We start from the raw sequence: 15,038 nt of genomic DNA on the forward strand, positions 1-15,038 counted from the left end.
CAGTCACTGTATGGCCTTCTACCACTACACCGGGCTGACTGGCATGCTCTTGAGTTGTTTGTGATAACGTGCAACTGTCGCCTCTATTTTTGGTACATGATGAGTCTCCATTTTCACGTTGTCCAAAGCTGCACTGTGCTTGATGCACATATTGAATGACTCGTATGAAGGAGACGCAATGAATTATTAGTGGCGCTCTCAAGGAACTTAGACTTCATACCAAAATTATGGTGTTGAGAGCTGAAAAAAAAAAGTGAGACACAAAATGTTTGTGTCAGCACTACTATAAAGTATGATGGGAATGGCGGGATGCTTTCAAGAAAGTAGATAACAGTTGAGCTATATTTATATGAGGATATTAATAATGCTATTGTTGAAATGTAGGAGGATAATATTTGGTACATCTGGTGCTGCTTAGGTGAAAGCAGTATGTCTATAAGCTCTGCATTGTTTTTTGCTTTGCTCATGGCTCTTGGTAATGGAGTTAGTCTTAAAAATTTGGAAGACGCTTAATCTTCGCCTTTAAGAATGAAACGCAATAGCATTAAAAGATCCTCGACTGCTTCTTGCGCTTCCTTGCAACTGCAGCTTACGTAACCATGACGTTTAGTGGGGAACGCTGGTGGCAAATGCTATGCTTGAAGGCGAGCTTCCTGGTAGAAACACGGCCTCTTGCTTGGGCTACGATGTGGCGGAGGTGAGCGCCATCTGGAGGTGTTGCAAGGAACTGGGCGTGCCACTTTATGGCCTTTGAGATTTGCATGCACAAATCTCAGAGGCCATGGTCGCTCTATGGTTGGTAGAAATGCTGGAAAGAGGGTTTGTGTTTTGAGTTTCTGCCTAATAAAATTATATTTTGTCGTATATTCAAATTACGATCCGACGGTTTCATGTCTGTTTGTTGTGTGTAAGTCGTACTTGACGTTTTACCTTGAGAAATTCAATTAGTTCAGTAACTTCCTTGCACTACATGTAGGGCCTGCAGTCAGGTATGCATGGTTCGAAATGATTTTTGCGGAAACAACAGTCGATGCTGGAGGCAGGGTGCAGACGCCGGATTTTCTGCGACACGGGGCCCTTAACGCTATCGCCTTAAAACTGTTGTTTGCAGCATAAATGGTTCACCATGCCTTTGAGGCTGTGAACTGACGCTCACGAACCGTCACTTCTCGTTGCAGATGAAGAAAAGATTCACAAACTGAGCAACAAGTTGCTCATGGCTGTCTGCGGGGAGGCTGGTGACACGGTCCAGTTTGCCGAGTTCATTGCCAAAAACATCCAGCTTTTCAAGATGCGCAATGGTACGTTGTGCCTCTGTTCATTTAACTTCATTTGTCTTTTTCTCTATTTATGTATACATGTTTCCCTCTTTATCTTGCAGTGTGAACTAACATGTAATACTTTTGAATAACGAAGGCATACGCTGCCCTTTTTTGGGTTTTTCTCGTGTTCTTGTTGGATCGCCATTAGTGGATGGTGATCTAACATGGTGGAGGGTAAGGAGTGAGGAAAAGGAAAGTACAGAGTGGAAAGGGAGGCACATGCCCAGAGCACAAAGAAAAGAAGTAAGGAGGGCAAGCACCGTGGCTGTAATATTTTTATTGATACCTTTAAGATGCCGTCATTTTTCGTGCCTTTTGCACTTTGTCAGGGGTCAGAGCAATGTTCTGCTTGTGTTATTAGTGGGACCGACCACTCATGAATAGTGGATTGTAAGTATGACATAGAACTGCGCAGAAGGCATTGCTACAAGATCACGGCTTAGGCTACATTCTGTCCACGTAAGAAACACAGCAGCGTAAGGAGAAAGCTATGGCTTACTTTGGCATTTGTCTTCGATGGTTTCTGCAGAAATTCTTTCTGGCAAATTTTTGCATTGGTTATTATCAACTTGATCCCCTTTAATATTTCTGTAAGAAAAACATAAACAGACAGGTAAACTGGAATGTGAAATGCCTGCAATCACCAGCATGTTGTGTTGCCTGCGCTTGTGGTTGTTCGCATCCTGCAAGAAATGTGGCATTATGCATTCAGTGTATGTAGTTTTCTTGTTCCTGCTGCTGTTGGCTACACAGGTGTTGGATTGCATTGAGGAAGGAGGAAAATCTGTGTTGTGCGTCATCATCGGATCAGTATTTCTGGGAAACAGAGTGGTGTTACGAGGACAGGGACAGGTGCACTGTGCGATAACAAGCAGCGCTGACAGACCAACTATCTATCTTAAACTGTACTGCCTCGTTCTGAAAGCTTGGTGACGTGGATTTCTGTGTTCCATCATTTGCTGAATCTAGGATCAGCTCTGACTACAGACAGGTTGGCAGGCTTGATTGTCTGCTGGAAGTCGAGAATTTTAAATGGTCTCTAAAAGAGCAACACTAAAGCACTTCAGGCTAGTAGAGTATTCGTAAAAAAAAAAGGAACTTGTTAATCTGATGGAAAATGGGAGACTGCCATTGTAGAAAATGAAGGCCAACCCTTCTTGTCTTGAATGTTGAATCAATTGCTGTGCCAGTATGTCACGTTGATCTGATGGATTTCAAAGCATTTTCTTGTATGTACAATATGTTTGTGCATAAAATGTCGTCATGTTGGCCCCTAGGTCTCTTTAAAATTTTCTTGTGTGTACAATATGTTGGTTCATAAGATGTTTAAGATGTCGTCATGTTGATCTCTAGGTCTCTTTAGAATGAAGTGTAATCCTTGCTTACTTGCTAGCCATTACTCACTCTCTAGCAAGCACTTAAAGTTCACCACATCATGAAGAGCTAGGGTGGAAACTTTAAGGAGACATTGCCATGTGTCCATTGTTGTTATGGTTATGAGGCTCACTAAGCCTCTTTGTGCAGTTAATGGCTGTTTTGTTGTTGTACAAGCGTAGTTTACTAGTACAGCTTAACTAATATTCCCCTTTATTGTCCCTTTTGAAGTTTGAGGCCAGTATTGTGGACACCACAGAGCATTCAATACATTATTAAGGTATTAAGATTCTCCAGAAAGCAGTACAAACAAAAACAGAATTGTTTCATTTCTTTCTTTTTTTCTCTTCTGCCCACCATCTGGTCTAATTTTCTGAGATCTGTGTAAAGTGTCCTATGCCATCAGACTGTACTATGGCAGACAATTTCTATCTGAATTCTCTTATTGCACGACATTATGAAAGCATTCAAGCACTCCTATGTGCTATTACAATCCCGCGGCAGATAACAGGTATTGGAATTTGCCCAGCTGTGCACGTCATATCTCAGTTTATCTAAATTGTGTTCGCCGAGGTCAAATGTTTCATCAGCTCTTGGTATATAAAAGCACTAGTTTGAATGGAAGTAGGAAGTGAGTGAGGTTTTGAATTAGCTAATCATGATGGCTGTCTTTTGTTTTAATTGTTGAAACATGCAGCATTACTGACAGGCACCTGGCAGGATTGATACCTAATCTCATTTTGTGTGGCTTTAACATAATGCGATTGTGTTGAACTTCCTTGCCCACGTCCTTTTGTCATTGTTTTTAAATTGGTTCACACTGCAGCACTTTTTTTTTCTTTCTTTCTCTGAATGAGTCAGCACAGATTCTGGTCTGAGTGAGTCACGGTGCATGCTCAATCTGAAATGACCTCATCTTTCCTTTCTACTCATGCAGCTGTTTGGCTAACACTCCTGTAAATTTTCTCACATTTCTCTTGTATTCTATGCACCCCTATAACCATCCAGCGCACCCGGCTATTTCCCCATAATTTGAGAGAAATTTGAACATGCTGCTGTTAGAACTTTGCTGTAAGTTTGTTATGACTCGGCTCATGGCATGCTGTCAAGACAGCCTTGACTCATCTTGAATGATTGTCATGGCTAAGTTGCAGACTGACAGGGGCAAAGGCAAAGGTACCTCTACAGTATTTAGTACTTGCTGTGAAAACAAAAAAATTTGCAACAAAAGTACCAGCACGTTCGTTTTATACTCACTGGAGAAGCCGTCTGTAGGTACTAATGTGGGTATGTACATACTGTTCACATATTTAGTGTAATCAAGTATTGATACTGTGGCTCTTCAGTTTGTTCTGTAGTCGCAACGTCACAAGTTTAGAAGAACAGGTCATTCACTATGGTTTAAGTGGCTCTGCAACACCTTTCTCCGGCTTAGCTACTTCATTGCTTTCTCTCCTGTCAGCTCTTTTTTTTTTCGTAATAAGCACATTTCTCTATGTTTGCAGCTGCATGCCTGAAGCCTGCACGTCTGTCAAGCAGTCGCAAACCTTGATCAGTCATAAGCTACTGTGCTTGATCTTGTAAAGCTGCAGTTGGGGCCAATTTGATCTGTCGATCACTCTCTGTGCAGTGTACATATCCCATCCTGTCTTGAAGTTGTTCTTAGTATTGTGCAGAATATGTTTATCCAAAACAGTGTGCATTTTTCTTTGCTGATCGGCTAGAGAATGTGCTCCACTGAGTCATTTAACCAAACCCACCTGTTGTGCTTGCTGTTGTGATCAGTAATGTAGGTTGAACAAGGAATGTGGCCGGAGCTAAGGACAGCAATTGCATGCTGTTTTTTGTTTGACTACTGTTGCTCAGTTCAAGCCTCTGTCTTCCTGTGTACTTCTGTTTATATTCAGTGACAGCATGGCAGCCATCACGTTGCTATCAGGAGCTTAGGATATTGTGAAGAACTGAGGTGCAGAAACAGTGCAATCTGTTGTTGGCAAGCCTTTTTAAGCAGGCCCGACCTGGCTTTACTTCTGCAGGTTACGAGCTCTCCCCATCCGCAGCAGCCTGCTTCACTCGGCGAAACCTTGCAGACTACCTCAGGAGCAGGGTGAGTGCCACATTTTCTCGAATGCAGGCACCCCCAGAACCTGAGCGTCACTCCTGTTCGTGGGACGCTGTGATAGAGGGAAATGGAAAGGCAGGGAGGTCAACCAGGATGCGCCTGGTTTGCTACCTTACACTGGGGTAGGGGGAAGTGGAAAGGAAAGGCACGCATGCAATAGTGTTCACCGTGCGATCGAAAGGCAGTTCCAGAGCACAGATGACTTTAAAAACGGCAGAGTGCGCAGGCCAAACTGTGCACATAAGTGTGAGCGCTGCCCTTGCTTCTGAACATGGGCTCTCGATGTTTGAGCTGATGAGGTTGTGAGGTCTCATAGACTACATCATTTGGCCATCACAGTACAGACTCGGTTGAGCTCAAGGGCAGTGTAGAAATGCAAAGATGTTCAATGGTGATGTGCTGTACTTGGTCTGTATCGATCTGTGCGCACTTCATTTTATACAGGGCAAGCAATGCTGCGTAAGCTGTGCAAGTCACAGTACAGACTCGGTTGAGCTCAAGGGCAGTGTAGAAATGCAAAGATGTTCAATGGTGATGTGCTGTACTTGGTCTGTATCGATCTGTGTGCACTTCATTTTATACAGGGCAAGCAATGCTGCGTAAGCTGTGCAAGTAGCGCGCCCTTGGGAATGTATCGCTCCACCTGTTTCCTACAGAACTGGCTTTTGACTTGTTAAGTCTTTTAGTACCTACAAGCTTTTTGCAGTTGCACTTCATTATAATCAGCTCACATCTCACAAAAATGCCCTTGTAATGTCAGATTCCTGCATGTATTTGCATTTTTTACATGCTGACACTGGCTATAAACATAGATATACTTTACCCGCCGTGGTTGCCCAGTGGCTATGGTGTTGGGCTGCTGAGCACGAGGTCGCGGGATCAAATCCCGGCCATGGCGGCCGCATTTTGATGGAGGTGAAATGCGAAAACTTAGATTTACGTGCACGTTACAGAACCCCAGGTGGTTGAAATCTCTGGAGTCCTCCACTACGGCGTGTCTCATAATCAGAAAGTGGTTTTGGCACGTAAAACCCCATAATTTTAATAGATCTACTTTCTTATATTCGATAATTCATTGTCGTATCTATGTTCATTACATGGAGCTTCAACTGTAATGTAACTATAGCATATGGAATGAATTTTACCTCAATGTACTTTTTTTTTGTATGCCTTGAGCTTACGGTATGCATGTACGTACTATGTTTTTCTCGCGAAGTCAGGTGGTGTGCTGTAGAAGCTGTGCAGTGACTGCAATCATACAGACGTTCCACTCCTGTGGTTAATAGGTTCATATCTGCTATGTCTTCTACGTGACACTGACTTTGTATTTTGTGACTGTAATATAACAAGTAACTGCTAAGCGAGATTATGCTGCACATTCCTACACCTGCCACGATTGATCAGTGGCTTTGACACTGTGCTGCTCAGCTCGAGGTCGCGGGTTTGATCGCAGCTGCGGTGGTTGCATATTGATGGGGGGGAAATGCAAAAACGCTCGCATACCTAAATTTAGGTGCCCGTTAAAGGAACCCCAGGCGGTCGCACTTAATTCGTAGTCCCTCCACTACAGGACGTCGCGTAATTAGATTGTGGTTTTGAGGCATAAGACTGCCCAGAATTCAATTAATTGGAGAAAAAAAAAATTTAGTTAGATGATATTGCGCGACAAAAAAAAAACCACACGGACGTGAGAGAAGACGACACACCAAGCGCTTGGTGTGTCGTCTTCTCCCTTGTCTTCTCTCACGTCCGTGTGGGTTTTTTTGTCACACAATATCATTTAAGTAATAGATTACCAACTTGCCCGGAATGCTGCTCTAAAAAAAAATTTACCCCATTCCTATATCTTTCTGTCATGTAGCCCGCACTATTTTTTGCATGCAAATGTGGGTAGCGTGAAAAGTTGCTCTAAGCGCCACAGCATCTCCTGCTGTGCATGAAACATTAGAGGCAGTAGTATAGAGAAGTGTGTCGAGAAACATTAGACTGCGCAGCAGCTTTCATCATCACCTTCGTATACCGCCTTCATCTTCCTACCCTGTCGTTCCCACAAACCCGTTCCTCAACGTGAAGTAGCAGGCAAGAGGCTCTTCACTCAGGCCGACCTTTTTTTTTTCTCTATCCCTGTGCCGAGTCTTCTCATGCCTCATCACAACATGTCTGCACTTTCTTGCAGCTTGTGTAACTTGATCCGTAAGTAAGTTGACTTTGTTCTTTCATTGCATGACCGAAACGCGTGACGCTGCAGACCCCATACTCCGTCAATGTTCTCCTGGCTGGCCACGATGATGCCGAGGGTGCCGAGCTCTACTACCTTGACTACCTGGCGACCATGGCGAAGGTGCCGTTTGCGGCACACGGCTACGGGGCCTTCTTTCTCATGTCTGTACTTGACAGGTACTACAGGGAAGGTAGGTGGATAAGACGCCCTTAATAACATGGTTGCTGGTGGATGCTGAAAACGAATGTGTAATTGCGCAGCGCCTAAGTGATATCAGAAAAAGAAGTGATGAAAATGCATGGTCTTAACGAGATTTATTTAGACAGTCACAGCCGTGTAAAACCCAGTAGCAGTCCGACTGCAGCAAATTTCACTTTGGCTGAATCGGCTCTAAATGAGTGTTATATGTTATTGAAGCAATCTTGGCAAAGCTGCAGGGCTGGTAATTGTCCAATTTTGTTATTACCAGATTTTAAATAACACCTAGGCAGACGATACGTGCATGCACCTGGATGTTAGCTGGTACGACACAAGTTTCAGCGCATTGCCTCCGAGATTTTTCAGTGCGCTGTGGACAGTGTCTAAATCTCAGGAGTTTATCTCGAGGATCTGCGCTTGTTCTTAACGTCCTAGGTCATGCATCACTTCAGGCAAGCAATAAACTGTGGCCTTTTTTATTATGTTATCAAAAATGTTAATTTTTGATAGGTTTTTGTGACATATCTACATGTATTTCAAAATTAAAATTTTGCGTAGAAGCTGTGCTCTATTGGCACTATGTGAAACTAGGGTTTTTGCATGTTCTAAAATTTTGTTACGGTTGGCCTTGAAATGAATGCACTATCATTCATGTGGCTGAATCTGTAGGTCAGCGATAACCCAATGGCATGTCCAGATGGTCAAAATCAAGCGCTCGAAACACATTTACCTGGTTTATTCAGAGCACCGCACTCTAACTCAAAGTGCTTGGATGTGCTGCCACCTTCAAGCTGGGAGTGCGATTGAGATAACAAAATATTCGTCACGTGGTGACACAAATTGCTCTGGCAGCAGCTGAATGTTCAACTATGACATGCTTTCTCTGGCTCAAATCTCGGGAGGGCTCTGTATCTCTGCAAACCCGATTGGAGCAGGATAGAAACCATTTGAATATACAGTACTATAAGAAATGCAAGGGCGAATACACCACTTTCTAAGTGAAAAAGAATTTCTAGTAGATTCACCAGCCAACAATGTTTGCTAATTTCAATGATGCCATGGCAGAGGTGAACTTCTTTCCATATCTCATCTTCCAAAAACTATGTTGGAGCATGGAGGCACACAGCATAGTTGTAGTGGGATTTTATGAGCAGGAGCTTGTACTGAATTCATAGGTTGTCATCAATTACAGATCACCTGCCATAGTGGCATAGTGACTTATGTGATGACGCAGTGACATAGTGATGTTATGCTGCTAATCTCAAGAGCAGGGGTTCAAATCCTGGCCACGGCAGCCGCATTTTGATGGGAGCAAAATGCAAAAACACCCATTTACCTTGCATTAGGTGCATATAAAAGAATCCCACATGGTCAAAATTAATATGGAGTCTCCCACTACAGCATGCCTCATAATAATACAGTGAAATCTCGTTAAACCGTAGTCGGCCGGAGCTTGGAAAAAGTATGTACTAAACGGTAGTACTGCTTAACCAAAATAGCATGAGATTGCCCACTTACCTGTCAAAAAACGGAACTCGAAGAGATTGCGATGAAAGGGGAAAAAAACTTGCAGTATTTATTTACTTCGCGCACAAACATCTTCACTTGCTGAAACTGTGAGCCAGCTTTTCAGCCAGCCCCCTCTTCTCGGCAAACACTCGCATGGCAGATTCCTCGTTGGCGTTGCATATTCACTGTGCACAGGCACGGTAGCGTTGCAGAAGTCACGGGGCACCTTTTCATTGCTGGGTGCTGTTCTCGTCGCGACGATTGCATTCATGAGGCTAACGTAACGCCCAGCATCTGGCATTGTCGGGCCTGAATCACTCATGCTGTCGCTTTCTGTGTCGTCCTTATCACTGTCGCTAGGCGACGCTTCGGCAACAACAGAGGCCATGATGGTGAAAAGTCGGACCTCGTAGCAGACATCTCTTTGCGGTCGCAGCAGCGCTGTTGAGCAATTTCTTCGCATTCCAAATGCCACACACCGTAGTCAACAGCAGACCCATGTCGCTTGCCAGCGCCGACTTTCGTCACGTTCGATAGCATGCACGATGTCTAATTTTTCTTCTATGCTAAGCACCCGGCGTCTTTTTTATCTGAGTTTTGGCATAACGCGAGCTCTCGCTTGCACGACGCCACAACGCTCTCTGGCACGGGGCCGAAATGATGTTGATGTTGATGTGGCTTCACGCCCAAACACACGGGGCACTTGGAGGCTGTTTTGCTGATCTCTGAGGCTTGTTGTTCTGCCGGGCCTTCTGATGTAGACGACGCACCGCCGTGTTTGCGCGACGAAAAGTGGAAGCACTACGTGTCAACCGATACATATGCAACAAGCTGGTATGGTTTATGCAGATACAAAACACATTATGAGCAATGGCCGCTGAGTCGGGGATTTGACTTTACTACTTTTAAAACGAAACTACTGTTTAAGCGGGTACGGTTTAACGAGGTTTTACTGTATTGTAATGAGAAGCTGTAATGGTAGCACACACTGAGACAAGTGCAAAATATTCTAGTTTTTTTTTTTTTTTTGTATGTGAAACTTCATGGCATGGCTTGAGTGACCTCGCGTAAACCATGCATTAAAATGGCATTTTTCCACCGCAGAGACATGGGGGACATTTGTTCTCAGAGTTGTTGCTTTCCAAAGGCATTCTGTGCATATTCATGCTTACTGTAGACCATCTTGCTGTTTAAAAACGGAGACCCTGGAAAGCTTGTTTTGCTTACAGAAATAGCCTGCTGGCAAAAAGACAATGAAGATTCACCTTAGTGCACCAGAACACAAGTCATGAGATTTTATTACACTTTTTCTCTGCATTTATTCACAATTTTACTAACGAATTTCATCACAAGTTACACGAAAAGGCATGTGTCACATTACTGTTGCAGTCTACAACCGTTTTTTTCGGACATGCTTGATAATTCAGATGCCTTTATGGCACCTCTGTGTACCCCTAAAGCCTGTGGATAGGGATGTCTGAAGTTTTGAACGCGGAAACCCTTTGCTGTCCAATTTTCCAGATATTTTGCTGTAACCACAGGTCCAAAACAGCATTACTTAGAGCCGCTGCCACTGCCATTTTGATGACCTTACCGCCTCAAACCAGTGCTCTTATACGCCGATTCGCTGGCAAATGTAGCCACCGCAGCAGCACTAGCCCTAGCTGCTTTGATATTAGCTGTCAAACTCTCTGCTGTCCGGTGCCGTGTTTTTCATTGAAGAAATTGCTGCTGTCAGCGAAGGTACAGACTTTTTCATCTTCGCCAGTGGCTTCGAAGCGTGTAAAGCAAGGCAAGGATCAAGCATTACATAATGCCTGTTTCGAAGAGCTGGCTTTGCTGCAGTGCAGCAATGTTACCTGCTCAAGCTTAGGCAGTGTATTGCAGTGAAGCTTGCCAAGAGTAGAAAGGGGCCGCTACTGTTACGGGACGCAGTATGTATTCCTTAATTATGCATGCGTGCACCTGCCATCTCCTGTCACAGTATGAGCACCAATTAGCCTAGTAAGTGTACTGGCAGGTCTCCAGAGGTATTCCGGACATGTTTGTGGCAATTTGGGCCCTTGAGAACAATAAAAGGCATGCATTCATTTCCTTCCTTTTTTTTTCTTTTTTTTTTCGTACTGCCTGAATTTTTTTGTTTTCGCAGTCTAGAAATTCAGACGTCGACTGTATCTGAATACGTTCAAATGCGCTGTACATTGAACCACTCAAAAATGTTTGTTCTGGCATAGTAGCCTGATCGTACATGCGACTGCAAGTTCCTTGGCGTGCAGGCTCACTGCTGCCACGGCATTTGCAAAACTACCTGCACACGAACAGGACCGATAACGAGGCCAGTCGGTAATGGTTTCATATAACAGCAGTAGGTGCATCACAAATAAGGAGTACCTGTCCCATTTTCTTATTTGTCCTCTTTTGCATTTCACTGCTGTAATTACAATGAATCATTATATGTACACAGTATATTTTGCATGTACTGCCACTTCAAAGCACTGGAAAGTGAGTTTGCTACAGTACTACTGTTTGCTTGGAATTCTGTTGCTATACATGCTTCCATGCACAGATATGACGTTTTCAACCCTTCACATTCTTGCAGTTATGAATGTCATGCCTGGAGAGAATTATGGGAAACTAAATCACTAAGAGGAATGTGTGTGTCCCCTTTCTACTGGCAAGTGTAGAGCACCCTGAATATTTAAAATACAGTGGAACCCCATTCATACATTTTTCACCGGACCGAGGAAAAAAGATGTAACAGCCGGGAAAAGGCAACAGTGAGGAAAGCTCCGAAAATGAATGAAAAAAGTGCAGCTTCAACTATAGACAATTTATTTCCACAGAGTGCACTTAGAACTTAAAAAAGTCTAGAATGGTGGCTTGCCGTTTCTTTCGCTTGCTAGAAATCGCCACACGTTTCTCAATAGCCTGGAAGGCCGCATTGCTGTCAGCGTCGCTGTGAGGTGCGACGTACCTGCGGAGGAGGTCCAGAGCCGCGAAGGCTTCTCCAAAGCTAGGATTTGGCAACTCCCCGGCATCATGCGGCTCGTGCTCCTCGTCGTCACCGCGCCACGGCAGTGGCAACGGACGAGGGACGAGGGATCCGCGGGAAATTTTGCCCTCTTTAGCATAATCATGCTAACTTGCTAACGATTGTTTAGTAGTATTGCTGCGGAGCGCGCGCAGCCCGGGCAGCCCGGTTGCACGCAGCGCGGCGTGGTTTCGCGAGAAATGTAAACAAGAGAGGAGAGCTGGCCCGATAGGCGGAGCAACACCATGAGCAACGCCAACTTCCGGCTTCCCTTTAGCTATAGCTTCACAGAGTGACATGAGGGCCTCTCCCGAGTTTCCTTCCTCCGTGAGTCGACCCGTCCAACAAACCATGCGGTGACAGTAATCACAGTGATGATAGTGAGAGCATTTTTCACGAATGGCCACCTAGTGGCGGCCTCTCGAACTGGTGTGTGGCTTCTTGCAGCCAATTCCATAGCCACGCCCGGTCAAAACTCATCAAAAGCCAAAATGGCGGTTGGAGCGCGTTGCTTACTTTAGCCCAGGCGGGTTCGGGTTGCGACGCATCATGCGGGAACGTTTTCACAGCTACTGTGTAACAACGGGGTTACTATACATTGGATCCTATGGAAGCTATGCCGGGACCGGATAAAAACGACGTAGCAGCCGGGAAAACGCAGCAGTGAGGAACGTAACAGCGGGGTTCTACTGTACTTGTTTCCATGAACTATTAGTTGCGGTGCCCAGGAGGTGTATGGGTAATGGAATCGTGGAACACAGGCTTGCTTCGTTCCTGCAAGAGCATTTATTGTGGTCGCAATTATACGGACACTTAAGGTCTCACCATTGGCACATCCTGCGCAAGGAGGATTAAGAGGCCTTCAGAAATGCGAGTGAAGCACAGTCCATTCGGCTGCAAACAGGAGGAAGCCATGCAGAGGCACCGTCATGCTGCACTCAATTGGGGTCTGCAGCAGCGCTGGAGCAGTGGTCTGCCTTCAGCTGGTGCCATCAGTGTTGTGTGCACGCACACTAGCCGTCCTGAGCCATCGTGTGCATACCACACCCTGGTGTACACACTTGTCTGAGGAGAATGGGCACCAAATCTGAGGGCACAACTGTTTTCCGTCAGTCTCACCTTGTGCACCATTGAGGTGCGACACCTACAGCACCACTTGCCAGCATTGTGAGACGCCTGGCAGATGCCAGGGTGCTGTTTCTGCCTTGGAATGGTACTTTCTACACAATCTTTGTCGTGCTTAGGTGTTGCCCCCACATGTTAGAATACTGTCGGAGGAGCCCGAGCGCAACGCTAAACCCTGCTGTCGGTTTACGTGCTTCACATTTATCGTGAGACTGCCATTCTTATTTATCATGGTGTCACGATAATGTCAGTGATACCAGGTCTGGCAGTTCGAGACAGAAACATTAGAGCCAAATTATAAGCGTTTCCCAACCTCCATACCTGCAGAGTGTCATGCTTTTATGTGCCAGGAACATGTGGTTGAGTTTTTTCAGTGGCAGGCAACTACAATGGACTCATTCCAAGTGGGCTATTCAAAAATATATGTGCACTGCTCATTTAACATCAGGCGCACTTCGCACAGTGCTGTGCACTGCATAGTGCCAACAAGCCACAACTTCAGCTTACATGCAAGGGATTTTGCTGCTGTGCTGTTAGCTGCTGGATATTTTTTATTTTTTTTGTCAAGAATGCTTCCGAATGCTTGGAAACCGTGGCACAGATGCTGTGACTGAAAGGGTTGCTGAAAGAGGTGGCACTGGTTTCTCTTTGCAGACATGAGCGAGGATGAGGCGATCGGCATGCTGAAGAAGTGCGTTGGTGAGGTTCAGAAACGTTTTCTTGTCAACCTCCCTGCCTTCCGAGTGCAGATTGTGGACAAGAATGGCATCAGGAACAAGGAAGACATTTCCATCTTGCCTAATCCTGCCTGATCTGCTTAAAAAAACCTGCTAGGTCTTTTTTTTTTTTTTGGTCCCTCTTGCTCTTGCAGCATGTAATAAAGTCTGTGCTGACCACATTAGTTTCTTTGACCCCTCATGGCCTCTATTCTGTTCCGATAGCAATTATATGAATACTGCAACCACCGCACTCTTAATGTCATGTCCTAGATGGGAGGAGGGGTGAGTGTGTGAATGCTAAACTGGCATTCCTGGAGCACTGGCATCTGGACACAGGATGAAAACAAAAAGCATTTTGCAACATGAGCAATTCCATGCTGGGCACTGGCCACAGCAGTATCTGATGGTACTACATATAACCATAGGCATGCAAAGATCCAGGGGAGGTGTCCGGATGTCCTGACTCCACCCCGCCCTCCCCCCGTAAATTTTCTGTGTACAGCACCAGCATACAGCACATGACTCGTGAAGCCCTTCTTCCCAGCCATTACTTTTCTTTTGGTCTAGAGAGACACGAAGGGTTTAACGATTATTGAAGAGAACCCGCCAGCACGTAGAAAATTCAAAAAAAAACTCGTATAGATGTCGGACTTGGCTCTCCCTGCCAACCTACAGGGCAAAAAAAGAGTAAGGGAAAAGGTAAGACGAACACGGTGAAACTTGCTGGTACACTGGTAGCGCAATGCGGGTAGCTGCTGCCAGTGTTTTTATTAATATTATTATTGATCATAAGCATCCGTGCAGTCGTCAATCACCATCTCAAAGTGGGACACTTTCTTGAAAAAAACCTCACCATAGGTGCAGGGAAAATGAGTACATTGGCATGCATCTCTTCTCGCTGCATGCCGAAGGCAAGTGCATTGCGGCCTGCATACATCACAGCACCCACATGCTTCATACCATCAACCCAACAGGGCTAACCAATAAGTATCCCAGCAGCTGACCTGCCTGGAAGCTATCGCTTGATACTGAAAATAACTTTCTGATAGTTTCTGCTTTCTTCTTTCTTTCTTTCTTTCTTTCTTTCTTTTTTGCCTAAAGAAAAATATTTATGTACACTTATTGGTAGCAACAACTTGATTTGGATGAGTTCGTTCATCTTGATGGTTCATTGAAGGAGTGTGACAAAGACGCGAGAATAGCCACAACAGGAATAGATTGTGGTGGGGAGAAAATGAGTGTTCCAAGTACATACAAAAACACTTCACACCGTTCTCTGCTTCGGTAAAATTTGTGGGCTCTATCATCACAGAAACCAGCGTGAGGCTGCAAGTGTGAAAAAAAAAGGCTTTACAGTCAAGCCTAATTATAACGGTCGTACTTGCATTGAAAAACTCGGTTAAATTGCCGATTTTGT

The 15,038-nt window shown here is 44.9% G+C and overlaps 1 protein-coding gene across 1 annotated transcript in view; it reads left to right on the forward strand.

The window, feature by feature from the left end:
* The window catches only part of LOC126527987 (proteasome subunit beta type-2-like), a 30,621-nt gene extending 16,818 nt beyond the window's left edge, over positions 1-13,803 (forward strand). The window contains exons 2-5 of the mRNA XM_050175829.3: positions 1,179-1,301; positions 4,733-4,803; positions 7,067-7,229; positions 13,557-13,803. Coding sequence (XP_050031786.1) covers positions 1,179-1,301; positions 4,733-4,803; positions 7,067-7,229; positions 13,557-13,714 — 515 coding nt within the window. The 3' untranslated portion in view covers positions 13,715-13,803. The remainder of the gene's footprint in view (positions 1-1,178; positions 1,302-4,732; positions 4,804-7,066; positions 7,230-13,556) is intronic.
* The last annotated feature ends 1,235 nt before the right edge of the window (positions 13,804-15,038 follow it).

The sequence above is a fragment of the Dermacentor andersoni genome, chromosome 9, assembly GCF_023375885.2.
Source record: "Dermacentor andersoni chromosome 9, qqDerAnde1_hic_scaffold, whole genome shotgun sequence".
Lineage (NCBI taxonomy): Eukaryota > Metazoa > Arthropoda > Arachnida > Ixodida > Ixodidae > Dermacentor > Dermacentor andersoni.